Below are 14,173 nucleotides of genomic sequence, written 5' to 3'. Positions count from 1 at the left end.
CCACTAAGTATAATAAAACATAAGTACAGTACTTCATTGTGCTCTAAATTTTGTCATAATTAATTGGTACTTTTGTGAAACTTCCTTAGGTAGTATCCAAGAGGAATTCTCTTTATATTGAATTCCTCTAAGTAGTAAATTCCATAGTGAGGCCCTAGAATAATTTCATTTCATGTATTTCTGTCACTGTGCATATTTGTTAATTTTCACTGATGATGTTGATAATTGCTTTGAGAATGATTAAAACTAACAAAATTTGTAAGCATAAGCCAAGTTATGATTTTATTAGTCATTTTGTAAGCATTTTGTGTTTTAGTCTGTATAATTAGAAATTTTTAAAGGAAAAACATTCATTTATATTTTCTGTATGTTCAAGAAACTTTCTGATTTTATATTTCATTTATTAGAGAGTGTACTGACTTTCAGTTATCAAATTGTGTGATGAGGTTTTATCATGGGTCAGTATAATGATGTATTATGCTTTTATTATTTCTGTGAAGGACCAATTAATTCCAAATATTAGACTATATTTTGAAACAGCTTTAAAATTATTTTCTGAAGACATAATATTTTAATTAAAGTTTAATTTTAATATCATACCTTACTGTCAGTAAATTACATCTTTTACATTTGGTAGAAGTATAAAATCCTAAAAAGGTAAAAAGCAGTTTGCAGAACTAAAATTTAATTTGATAGTATATGTAGCTCTCATGAAAGTGAAGGACTTGAATATAGCTACAGTGAAATCATGTGCCATTTTGTTGCTAAATATCATAGAAACTAAGAGTGACAAAATTTATTGATGCTTAGAGTGATGTACCCTGGCTATATTCTTGGGCTGATAGTGCGACAGATCAGTAAACGTTTACATAATTAATGCTGTGAGGAGGCACAGTTCTTCAGTTCACAGAGGTTCAGTTGTCTCATGAACCACTTTCATTATGGTTTTGCTGCCTTTGCTATAGCAATAATTGCGATCCACATTTCCATCATAACAAAAGTAGAGGAACAATAGAATGAGCAATGAATTAGATTTTGTGCAGATATTAACATATTTGCCAATTTTGGTTATTTAGTTGTTGATACCTGACTTTTGACTCCTGAAAGTCACTGTTGGAGAAGAGATGCCATTAAATAGTGCAAGAAAGTAAACTAAATTGGGACAGCGTAGTGTTTCCAAGTTGAAAGGGGCTGTTGTTGTCCAAAGCAAGTTTTTAACCAGTCTGCTAAATGTTTTATTACCAAAGGACCTTACTTCTTAAAAACCCTATAAATAAACTCAGGAAAAAAAAAAAAACCCAAACCACCCCATAGTGATTTCTCTTTCTCTTCCCTGCTTCTTGCTTCTTCCTGTGTTGACCCCTGGGCTAAGGATTTTGAGTCTGTGGAGAAAGGGTATAGTCCAAGTAGAGATTTTAGTATAGTTTGGGTAGGGAAACACTGTTGTGGAATGAACATTAGATAGAGAATTATTTCATTTTACACGTAAATTTATTTCAGAGTAGTCCACTGAATACATTTCAGGGCACTGTGCAAGTAGTGTGTAGACAGGACATAGTCCCTGTTCTTGCTCTCATGGAATTCATGTAGTTCATTAGGTAGAATAAAACACAATCAAATCTATCTATAATATACAATGTTGCAAACCAATATACTATTTGAGGACTGTGGGAGAAGGCCAGTTCCATCATGGAAGATCAGATGTTAGTCAGAATATTGCATTTAATTTGGGCTTTAGATAGGAATTTTTTTCTTATTTCTTTGTTTTTCCCCCAGTCAAGCTTTATTGAGGTCTTTGTATTTTTTATGTAATTTAAAATGAGCACAGAATGATTTTCTAAGTTTTCAATGGAATAACTTGAGGCACTTTGGAATAATGCTGTATAGCATTTCTACTGGAGTCATATAAATAAGCTTTGGTATATACTTTTCAGAATATACTGTAGGTTATAAATACTTAACAGAATACCAGTTTTTAATGTAATAGGATTTTTTGACCAAGTGAGTTACTTCTAAGTGAACCAACAAATTCCTTTATCAACTGCATCTTCTTGGGTTGCTGAGGCTCAAGGTATAAGGTCACTTCTGATTTTCTTCTAAGAATATCTCAACATAGAAGTCCAAAATAGTTAATACTCAGTTGACATTTATTAATGTTTAGTGCCTACTATCTGCCAGACACTGTGCTAAGTGGTAAGGATACAAATCCTACCAGCTCCTCCCATTTCCCCCTCAAAAAAAGAAAAAAAGAAAAGACAGTTCCTTTCCCTAAAGGAACTTACAATACAACACAGAGAAGGGTAAGAAAGTTGACGTAGAAGTCAAAAGTGTCTAGAGTAGTATAGCCAGGTAAGAAGTAATGAGAATCTGAGCTGAATTCCTTACTTAAATGGAGGTTTTGTTGTTCATGGCTCTACCCTTCAGTCAGAAAGACAGAATATAGTTATGAGGTAGAGTACAAAGGCTAAAGATGATGAGGTTTTCCCAATAAAGAGCTTCCTGTAGCATGGTAGAGAAGTCAGAGATGTCCCAGAGTACAGCAGCCAGGTGAGAAATGAAAAGTTCTCAGCTGGGCTCCCTCCTTAAATGGAGATTTTGGAGTTCATGGCTCTAACTGTCCATCAGGACAAAAGGTCTCTCTATTTTCAATTCTCTTTCTTTACACTTTGGTTGCAAAACTTAAATTAGATAGTGAAGGGGAAATGTGATGTTTTAAAATGTCAGGGTGCCTTTTGTTTCAAGGAAATTCCTGACAATTTCTTCTAATAACAATTCCTAAGTAATATATCCTTCTTGACTCTATGCTTTTTAAATTGACTATGTGACCTCATCTAACAGCAGAATTGATTCTCTTCATGCGTATTAAAATTAGCACATGATTTAATGCCTTGCAAGGTTGTAGTTGATAATTCTTTGTCCATGTCTCTCTAAGCTTGTATATCTTTTTAAAAAACAAACAAACAGGGGCGGCCAGGTAGTACAGTGAGTAGGAGCACTGGCCCCAGAGTCGGGATGACCTGGGATCCAATCTGGGCTCTGATGCTTCGCACCACACCCAGAAATAACTGGCCATGTAGTCTTGAGCGAGTTACTTAACCCTGATTGCTTTAAAAAAACAAACAAACAGAACACTTAGTAAGTGCTAAATAACATCTGTTTTATGTTTAGGAGTATTGGTATTACTCTTCAGCAATAGGTAGTTCTTAGCTATGACCTAAAACAAGTTATTGTTGTAAATTTAATAAAATATCAATTAGTAACATGCCATAGAAGGACTTTGATGATATAAAGGATATAATGAAAATCCCAAAACTTATTAAAAAAAAAATTCTTTCCTAGACAATGTTAAGGAAAAATTGTGTTTGAAAGTTAAATTATGTCACTGAAAAACACCATATTTCCCTTGTTTTCCATAGAGAAAATATCATTTGTAGGTTCACAATTTTATATATTACTTTTACCTGCCCATGTTAAAAATTTAGTCTTGTTAAATCTGGTGGTTTAACCTAAACAACTTTTATTTTTAAAATTTCTTTATTATTATTAATGATAAATTTGGCAAACATCAACAGTCACAAAATTTTATTTACAAAGAACAGAAAAAGAAAGTCACCAATATGGTATTACCTACAACTTGTTTTTTTAAACACATATTAAGTTTAACACCACACTTTAACACCATTTGTCATTGTTTCCTTCTGAACTTCCTTCTGCTTTCTTTTATGTTTTTGATGTTTCCTCTTTTAAAAAAAAAATTTAAAAAACCTTCTCCAGTTACATGTGAAAACAAATTTTAACATTCATTTTTAAAACTCTGAATTCAAATTTTCTCCTTTCCTCCCTCCCTACTCTCCCTCATTGAGAAGTTTGATATTTGTTATACATGTGTATAACAAGTGTAACATATTCATAATAGTCATGTTGTGAAAGAAAACATAGACAAAAAAGAACCTCAGGAAAAATAAAAGTTTAAAAAAAAAGTATGCTTCAATCTGCATTCAGATGCTATCAGTTCTTTCTGTCAGATGGATAGCATTTTTCATCATAAGTCCTTCGGAGTTCTCTTGGATAATTGTAATGCTGAGAATAGCTAAGTCATTCAGAGCTGATCTTACAATATTGCTGTTACTTTGTACATAGTGCATTTCACTTTGCATCAGCTCATGGAAGTCTTTCCAGGGTTTTCTAAGAGCATTGGCCTCATTATTTCTTATAATAGTATTCTAACATAATCATATAGCACTACTTGTTCAGCCATTCATCGATGGACATCCCCTCAATTTCTAATTCTTTTGCAGCAGAAGAGAGCTGCTATAAATATATGGATCCTTTTTCTTTTTTTTAAATCTCGTTTAAAATATAGACTTAGTAGTGGTATTGCTAAGTCAAAGAGTGTACATGGTTTTTTATAGTGCTTTGAACATAGTTCCAAATTGCTCTGCGGAATGGTTGAATCAGTTCACAACTCCATCAACGTGCATTAATGACTCATTTTCACCACATCCCCTCCTGTATTTGTTATTTGCCTTTTCTGTCCTATTAGCAAATCTAATAGGTATGATGTAGTACCTCAGAATTGTTTTAATTTTCGTTTTTCCAACCAATTGTGAGTTAGAGTATTTTTTTGATATGACTATAGATAGCTTTGATTACTTCATCTGAAAACTAATCATATCTTTTGATTATTTATCAATTGGTGGATGGTTCTTATTTTTATAAATTTGACTCACTTCTCTATGTTTGGGAAATGAGACCTTTACCAGAGAAACTTGCTTCAAAATTTTTTCACAGTCATTATTACTAACTGTATTTTCTTCTATCCTATTCCCCCCATTTATTCTATTCTCTCCTTTGACCCTGTCCCTCCTCCAATCTTCCCTCTCTTCTATTACTCCCCCCTTTTCATCCCCTTCCCTTTTTACCTTCTTGTAGTGTAAGATAGATTTCCATATCCAATTGAGTATGTATGTTATTCCCTCTTTGAGCCAATTTTGATGATAGTAGGGTTCATTCACTTCCCCTCACCTCCTTCCTTCTTCCCTTCCACTGTAAAAGTTTTTTCTTGCTTTTATGTGAGATAATTTATCTAATTTTACTTCTCCTTTTCTTTCTCCCAGTACATTCCTCTCACACCCTTAATTTTTTTTTTAGATATCATCCCTTCATAGTCAACTCATACCTTTATCTTCTCTGTCCATACATACTCTCTCTAACTATCTTAATAATGAGAAAGGTCTTATGAGTGACAAATATCATCTTCCCATGTAGGAATGTAAACAGTTTGAAATGATGATTTCATTTTCCTGTTTATCTTTTTATGTTTCTCTTGAGTCTTGTATTTGAAAATCAGATTTTCTATTAAGCTCTGGTGTTTTCATCAAGAATACTTGAAAGTCCTCTATCTCTGTGAATGTCCACTTTTCTCTGGAAGGATTGTACTAAATTTTGCTGGGTAGGTGATTGTTGGTTATAATCCTAGCTCCTTTGCCCTCTGGAATATCATATTCCAAGCCCTCAGATCCTTCAATGTAGAAGCTGCTAAATCTCGTGTTATCCTAGCTATGACTCCACCATACTTGAATTGTTTTTTTATGGCTGCTTGTAATATTTTCTCGTTGACCTGGGAACTCTGGAATTTGCCTATAATATTTCTGGCAATTTTCATTTTGGGATCTCTTTCAGGATCGTGGGTTCTTTCAATTTCTATTTTACCCTCTAGACTATTGGAGCAGTTTTCTTTGATAATTTCTTGAAAGATGATGTCTGGGCTCGTTTTTGGTCATGACTTTCAGGTAATCCAATAGTTTTTAAATTATCTCTCCTGGATCTATTTTCCAGGTCAGTTGTTTTTCCAAGGAGATAGTTTATGTTGTCTTCCATTTTTTCATTCTTTTGGTTTTGTGTTGTTCCTTGATTTCTCATAAAATCATTAGCTTCCACTTACTCCATTCTAATTTTTAAGGAATTATTTTCTTCAGTGAGCCTTTGGACCTTCTTTTCCATTTGGTCCAATCTGCTTTTTAAGGCATTCTCTTCATTGGCTTTTTGGACCTCTTTTACCATTTGGTCTAGTCTGTTTCTTAAGATGTTGTTTTCTTCAGTATTTTTTTTTTTTGTGTCTGTGTCTCCTGTTGACTCATTTTTCATGATTTCTTGCATCACTCTCATTTCTCTTATGAATTTTTCCTTTGCCTTTCTTAACTTGACTTTCAAAGCCCTTTTTGAGCCCTTCCATGGCTTGTGACCAATTCTATTTTTCTTGGAGGCTTTTGGATGTAGAAGCCTTGACTTTATTGTCTTCTTCTGAGTGTTTATTTTGATCTTCCTTGATCTACTGTCACCACAGTAACTTTCAGTAGTCAGAGTTTTTATTCCTATTGTTTGCTCATATTCCTAGCCTGTTGCTTGACTTTTAAGTCTTTGTAGGGCTCTCCTTCCAGTGTTGAGGGCCCACTGTCCCAAGCTTCAGGGATTTTGTGCAGCTGTTTCCAGAGATACTTTTAGGAACCTATAAGTTTTCACTTCTTCCAAAGTGGTATGATCTAAGGAGAAGTCTTTAATACAACACAAAACTATTCTTTACTGCAACCACAAGCACTCTTTTCTGCCCTGGAGCTATGAAGAGGGTCCCTTGTTCTTTCCCCCCCTCACCACCCTCCCTGCCCCTCGGCCACTGTGACTGTAAGCTGTTGTGTGTTACTGCTTTTCCTTGCTCTGGGACTGCCACTCATGCCTGTGACCTGAATTTGAGTATTGGCAAATCAGGAGAGTCCTTCCTGCCTCCTTGCTTGCAAAAAGACTCCTGTAATTTCCTTCTGACCAGTTGTCACACCCCCTTACTATCTGTGGGTTGAGAGCTCTAGAAACAGCTACTGCTTCAGCTGCTGCCACTGCTACTGCTAATTCAGTCACTCTCAAGGTCTGCTCCTGCTTTCCTGGAGCCTGGTCTGCACTAACCCCAGTCTGGGCTGACCCAGCCTGTGTTGGATTGTACTCCTTTCCTGCTGACTTTCCAAGGAGTCTTGGTCTGGGAATTTGTTTCACTCCAACTTTTTGTGGGTTCTACTGCTCTAGAATTTCTTAGAGTCACTTTTTGAAGGTTTTTGGAGGGTTTTGGGGGAGAGCTCAGGCAAGTCCCTGCCCTTACTCTGCCATCGTGTCTCTGCCTCTCTCTTTTCTCTTTTTAAAAAGTGTTCTCCTCATAACTCATTCTCAAACAAAAAATTGAAGCTGTTGCTTATGATGTGAGTATCAGTCAAGCAAAACAAATCTACCTATTAGCTGGCATGACCAAGATACTTCTCAAAATGTGTGCCTCATTCAGCACCTCTAACTGATCACATCTGCCAAGGGATGCCAAGCATGATTCGTTGTCAGTTTTCTGGAGTTGTGGTTGGTTCTTGCATAGATTAGAGTTCTTAAGTCTTTCAAACTTACTTTCTTCTACAGTATTATAGTCATCTCATAAATTATTCTTTGTCCTAGATCTACTCACTTTACTCTGCATTAGTTGATTTAAGTTCTCAGATTTCTCTGAATCTCTTTCATTTTTTTTGTGTGATGCAGTGAGATTCCATTATATTCATATACTATGATTTGTTCAATTCTTCCCCACTTGTTAGGTGCCCACATTATTTTCAGTTATTTGCGACAAAAATTTGATACTTACGGGGCGGCTAGGTGGTGCAGTAAGAGCGCCGGCCCCAGAGTCAGGAGACCTGGGTTCGGTTCTGGGCTCAGATACTTAGCACCCACACAAAATAGCTGGCCGTGTAACCTTGAGCAAGTTACTTAACCCCGATTGCTTAAAAAAAAAAAAATTGCTACTTATAGGTCCTTTCCCACTTCATTTGATTTCTTTGTAACCATATGTTAGTAGTAGTATTACTGGGTCAAAGAATATACACATCTTAATATACACATTTTTGGGTATAATTCCACACTTTTTTTTTTTTAGAATTAACTTGCAGCTCCACAACATTGTATTAGTCTCTCTGTCCTTCCCCAGCTACTTTGACAGTTGTCATTTTCATTTTCATTTTTTGATCTTTATCAGTCTGATAGGTGCAACTTAAAACTTCTTTTAATTTACATTTCTCTAATTAGTGATTTGGGGCATTTTTTTTAGATGGTTAAGTTTTTTCCCTTTGAAATCTGCGTGTGTGTAAGTTTTTGTGCCATGTCTGTCTGTCTGTCTATATCTGTCTGACTCCTTTTGAAGAATGACCCTTCAATATTTATACAAATTCCCTAAAAATATTAAATAGAAGATCTTTTTCAAAGGATTTTGTTGCAAAGATTTATAAACTCTACTTTTTTCCTTTTAATTATAACTTTATTACTAAACATTTATTTTAGAACTAAGCAAATATGTTATGTTATAATAGATTGTCATTAATAATAATAATATCTTGTAGGGTGTTTTTTTAGAGTATTATAACCCTTCTCAAATAATTTGTACTACTTCATTTTCAGGTATATGATGTTGATTGATGGCACAAATGAAGTTTTTATGATAGACAGAGACAATTCAGTCTTTCATGTGTCAAATTTGGAATTCCCATTCCGTAAAGATCTTCGAATTCATTTGTCAAATACACTTTTGGATGGGGTAAGTCATACTTAACATTTCTTTTGCCATACTGCTATTTTTCTTAATTTCTGTTTTAATAGTCAATAGTATTCATAATAATGTATAATAATTAAAAAATAATTTAGAGAAACTTAAGATTTACTAAAACTGTTTCTGTGGTACATATACCTTGAGCACTAGTGATGTTTGTTTAAGAGGGAACTATTGACTTTATATTTGAAAATAAAGTTATTGAAGTAGGGTTTGGTACCTGTGCTATACAAACAATATTTCACAGAGACACACAGACTAGCCATTCCCCAGTAGATAAGTGAAACAGTTCCCAAAAGAATTGCAAATTCTTAACCATATGAAAGGAGACTGTAAGTTCCAAAATTAATAATAAGGGGAATGCTAATCAAAGAAATTTTGAAGCTTCACCTTATACTCAGGAGACTGGCAAAGCTGATAAAGATGAGAATAATTAACATTGGAGATTTTGTAGGGAAATAGGCATACTGGTGCAGTAGTATTAAATTGAAATAGAAATGGATCCCTGTAGGCCATGTATTGATGTAGAAAACTTCAAATTAACATTGTATATATTGTATTTTTATTTCTTTTGTTAAATATTTTTCAATTACATTTTAATCTAGTTCAGACTGTACTCTTGAGTTTAACTCTTGTGCACTTATACATTGTTTTTGCAACAGTAAATTAGAAAGTTAGATATAATATCATCATAGGATATTTTCTTAGTTTCCCAATACTTCTAAGAAATGATAGTTAACTGTGACTTAAAATTCTATAGTTTTGAAATTAAGCTTAATCTTACCTGCTTGGAGAAATAAATTTGAACAGCTAAATCTACTGATAGAAAAATTTTTTTTCCATAGGATAGAAAATTAGGCCCACCTCCCTCCCTTTTAAACGTAAAGAGAAAATTATACAGCATAAAATTAATGTTTGAACTACATTACAATAGGTGAAAGTAAAGCTATTTTGGACTATTAATTCTTTTTAATAATTTAAAAGTTGTGCAAAGAATTCAAAGTATGGTGAATTAAAAGTAATGCTAGGTCATGAAATTTATTTTGCCTATTCAGTAAATTCTTTTATTGTTTATGAGAATGACAAGTTCAGGTTTGAAATAGTCCGTAATTATGGTGCAACTCTCTTTAGCAGTATGTCAGGATGAACATTTTCCCAATATTTTCTATTATCTGGAATGTATATAAATAGCTTTCCTTTACACATAGAATAAAGTTACTGTTACCTCATTTTTAATATATTGCTAATTATTACAAAGGAATGGTTTTGGAAATTTGCTGAATAGTTGCTAAACTAATTTTATTTATTAGATTTATTGTCAACAATTGTGATTGATAAAAAAGATGAATGTGTGCTAGAAATATTGTTTTAAATGAATAATATAAATTGTATAACTTAGTAAAGAAATAGAAGTTCCATTGTTGGACATATGAAGTAGTTCTGGTATAAATTTGTTTGAATTTAAAATTACTCAACCATCCTATTTTGAAATAAATGCCACAGGTTGATTATCTGCTTTAGTAAGAGTTGTGGAAATAGGCAGTAATTGACATCTAGTGATAATTAAAAATTAATTTTAGCTATTAACTTCTAACTGTTCCTCCAACTCTGATTCCAAATATGAACAAATCATCTTTTTGTCGGAGTTGCTAAGAGATATCAGTCAATTAACAGTATTTTTCTGAGTTAGGATCTGTGCTAGGCATTGGGGATACCAAGACTAAATTGACCAGTGTGAGTTCCATATTCAGTTCCAGTCCTTGCATGTTTTTTCTTGGAAATGCTAGAACTCAGGGGGGTCTACTTGAATATCAGTATTTGGAAATGAAGGACAGGGGTGGGTTTTTTTTTTTTTTAGCAGTATTACCAGGTATAAAGAAATAGGATGTCGATTACAGTAGTTTGGGTGATAGACTTGGGGCAAATGGTATTTGAAGGGGTAAGTGTTGATAACAAACTCCAGTGTTCTCCATGGAATCTTTGTGTTGTTGTTCAGCCTTTGTTTTCAGAGGACCAGTGACATCATGGGTGATATCTTGACTTGCCCATGAATTGGATTTAAGTGAGGAAGAATTGTTCAAAGTCTTCAGTCTCACTTTCTCTTTCTGAGTCATTGAAGTCCAGTATGCTACCTTTCTGCTCCCCTAATGATGTGGTTTTTCAGTAGATTGCTATGGAAATTTATGCACAAAGAGTCTGTGTGGTGGGGGAGAAGAATCCTTAAGTTAGACTATTTAAAAAAAATTATTTACTTTTAATTTTCAACATTCATTTCCACAAGATTTTGAGTTACAAATTTTCTCCCTGTCTTTCCTCTACCCCCACCCCAAAATAGCGATCCTACTGAATACCTCTTCCTCCAGTCTGTTCTCTCTTAACATCCTCCCCCATTCCCCTTCTGACTTTCTTAGTAGGGCAAGATGGATTTCTATACCCAGTGCCTGTATATCTTATTTCCCAGTTGCATGTAAAAAAACCCAATTTTTTTAAACATTTGTTTATAAAACTTTTATTTCCAGATTCTTTCCCTTCTTCCCTTGTCACCTAACTCTACTGGGAAGATAAATGATTCATTATACATGTACATGTATAGTTATACATGTACATGTATAGTTATGCAAAATGTTTCCATAGTAAATATATTGGGAAAGACTAACTATGTTTCCCTCCATCCTATCCTGACCCCACACGTTATATTTTCTACTTTGACCCTGTCCCTTTTCAAAAGTGTGTGCTTCTAACTACCCTCTCCCCCATTCTTCCCTCCCTTTTATCACCTCTACTCTTATCCCCTTCCCCCTTGCTTTCCTGTAGGGTAAGATACCCAATTGAGTGTGTATGTTATTCTGTCCTTAAGCCAAATTCAATGAGAGTAAGGTTGACTCCATTCCCTTTATCCTATTCTTCCCCTCCATTGTAACAGTTTTCTCTTGCCTCTTATGTGAGGTAATTTACCCTATTCTATCTCTCACTATCTCCTTCTCTCATTATATTCCTCTCTCACCTCTTAATTTTATTTTTTATATATCATTCCTTTCTATTCAACTAATCCTGTGCCCTCTGTCTATGTATGCATGTATACATATATACACACACTCATATGTATTTATACACATATACCTCCATATATAAATGTAGGTATACATATATAACATATATTCTTTTCAATTATCCTCATATTGAGAAAAGTCTCATGAGTTACAATTATCATTTTTCCATATAGCAATGTAAATAGTTAAACTTTAATAAGTTCCTTATGATTTCTTTTTCCTGTTTACCTTTTCATCCTTCTCTTGCTTCTTTTATTTGAAAGGCAGATTTTCTTTTCAGCTCTGATTTTTTTCATCAAGAATGCTTGAAAGCCCTCTATTTCATTGAATGACCATATTTTCCTCTGAAGCATTATACTCAGTTTTGCTGGGTAGGTGATTCTTGATTTTAATCCTAGCTAGCTCCTTTGATCTTTGAAATATCATATTCCAAGTCCTTTGATCTCTTAATGTAGAAACTGCTAGGTCTTGTGTTATCCTGATTGTATTTCCACAATACTCAAATTGTTTCTTCCTGACTGCTTGCAGTATTTTCTCCTTGACCTAGGAATTCTGGAATTTGGCTATACTGTTCCTAGGAGTTTTCTTTTTGGGATCCTTTTTCAAGAGGCGATCAGTGAATTCTTTCGTTTTCTGTTTTTCCCTCTGGTTCTAGAATATCAGGGCAATTTTCCTTGAGAATTTCTTGAAGGATGATTTCTAGGCTCTTTTTTTGATCATGGCTTTCAGGTAGTCCAATAATTTTTAAATTATCTCTTCTGAATGTATTTCAAGATCATTGGTTTTTCCAGTGAGATATTTCACATTTCCTTCTATTTTAATTTATTTGGATCTGTTCTATAGTATCTTACTTTCTCATAAAGTCATTAGCTTCCATTTACTCCAGTCTAATTTTGAAGGAATTATTCTCTTTAGTGAGTTTTTGAAATTCCTTTTCCATCTGGCAAATTTGGCTTTTTAAGGCATTCTTCTCCTCATTGACCTTTTGGGCCTCTTTTGCCATTTGAGTCAGTCTTTTTTTTAAGGTGTTACTTTCTGAAGTATTTTTTTTGGGTCCCCTTTAGCAGGCTGTTTACTTGCTTTTGATTTTCTTCCATCATTCTCATTTCTCTCCCCAATTTTTCCTCCATTTCTCTTACTTCATTTTCAAAATCCTTCTTGAGCTCCTCCATGGCCTAGTCAGTTCATTTTTTTCTTGGAAGCTTTTGATGCAGGAATTCTGACATCAATGTCTTCCTCCAGTTCCATGCTTTGATCCTTTTTATCCCCAAAAAAGGATTCTGTGGTCTGATTGTGCTTCCTGTGCTTGCTCATCTTGCCAGCCAATTACTTGACTTTTGAGCTCTTTGCCACAGTAGAACTCTGCTTCCAAAATAGAGAGAGCTTTGTCTCAAATTTCTGGGGTTTTCCCAAATGTTGTCAGAGGTCTGAGGAGGGCGCCCTCTCTACGGATACCACATTGGTGTACTTGTGTTTCTCACCCCAGGACCACTGCCCAAGACAGCAACCCAGATCCAAGTAGGTCAAAGCAAGAGAGATTACCCTCTTAATGGTCTCTTGGTCCCCCTAATATCTGTAGACCATGAGCTCCTGAGACAGCCACGTGGCTGCAGTGGCCTCTCCCTCTGGGGGCAGGGCCACACTGAGCTTTTTGGTCACCTAGTTCCAATAGAGTTCTCAACTGAATTTTTACTTTCTCTTTGGTGTTTATGGGTTGAGAAATCTGGAAACAGCTCCAGCTGTTGGTGATCACTCTCCTAAAGTCTGTACTGGCCCCCCACTGGTTGCGGCCACCCTGGGGCCGGAACTGCTGGACTGCTCTTGGCTCTCAGAGCACTGTGATAGACCTTTCTTGTCCACCTGCCAGGATGCCTCCCTGTCACTTTGTGGGTTCTGTAGCTCTAAAATTGGTTTGAGTCATATTTTACAGGGATTATAGGTGGTTGTGGGGGGAGCTCATGGAATTTCCTGCTTCTACCCTGCTTGGTTCCACCCCCTTAAGTTGGATTATTAACCAAACTATCATATCTTTGTCTTTTGGGTTCTGATCCCTTGCTATAGGTAACTTTTCTTCAGATTCCTCTATCCTTTTCATTTAATAAAAAGGGGACATTCAGTGGAAAAAGGGAGGGAGGACCTACCAAGAATAACTGGTAGTCATTCAAACCCCAAGTTATATGGGAGAGGGAATCATATTCATTTTAAATGGTTTTATGGATTTTTTTGGATTATGGGCAATAGCAGCAGCAGGCAATTTACAAGGAGAATCATTTGGTGCTTGGAGAGTGGGGATGAAAGAAAGTGGACAAAAGGGAGGTGGAGGTGCCTAGTTACTGTAACTGTCCTATTCCCTTCCCAAAAACCAAAGAGGAAATGGCTTCTTACTTTGAATAGAGAACTGTTTGACCCTCACCAGAGCAAAGGGAAAAGGTCAAAAGTATTCAGCAGGCAGGTGAACTTTCTATATAACATGGTCTTCCTAGAATATCTCACTAGAGCC

The 14,173-nt window shown here is 35.1% G+C and overlaps 1 protein-coding gene across 3 annotated transcripts in view; it reads left to right on the top strand.

The window, feature by feature from the left end:
* RNGTT (RNA guanylyltransferase and 5'-phosphatase) overlaps positions 1-14,173 on the top strand; it is a 399,154-nt gene that overhangs the window by 86,904 nt on the left and 298,077 nt on the right. For all 3 annotated transcript variants that reach the window (XM_069065120.1, XM_069065121.1, XM_069065122.1), the window contains one exon: positions 8,476-8,611. In XM_069065120.1, coding sequence (XP_068921221.1) covers positions 8,476-8,611 — 136 coding nt within the window. The remainder of the gene's footprint in view (positions 1-8,475; positions 8,612-14,173) is intronic.

Source organism: Petaurus breviceps, unplaced genomic scaffold (assembly GCF_028583685.1).
Source record: "Petaurus breviceps papuanus isolate PSGF00001 unplaced genomic scaffold, PetGlider_PUasm1.0 90667, whole genome shotgun sequence".
In the NCBI taxonomy this organism is placed as follows: Eukaryota; Metazoa; Chordata; class Mammalia; order Diprotodontia; family Petauridae; genus Petaurus; species Petaurus breviceps.
Note: the sequence above shows the minus strand (reverse complement) of the source record. Positions and strands in the feature narration are given on the sequence as shown.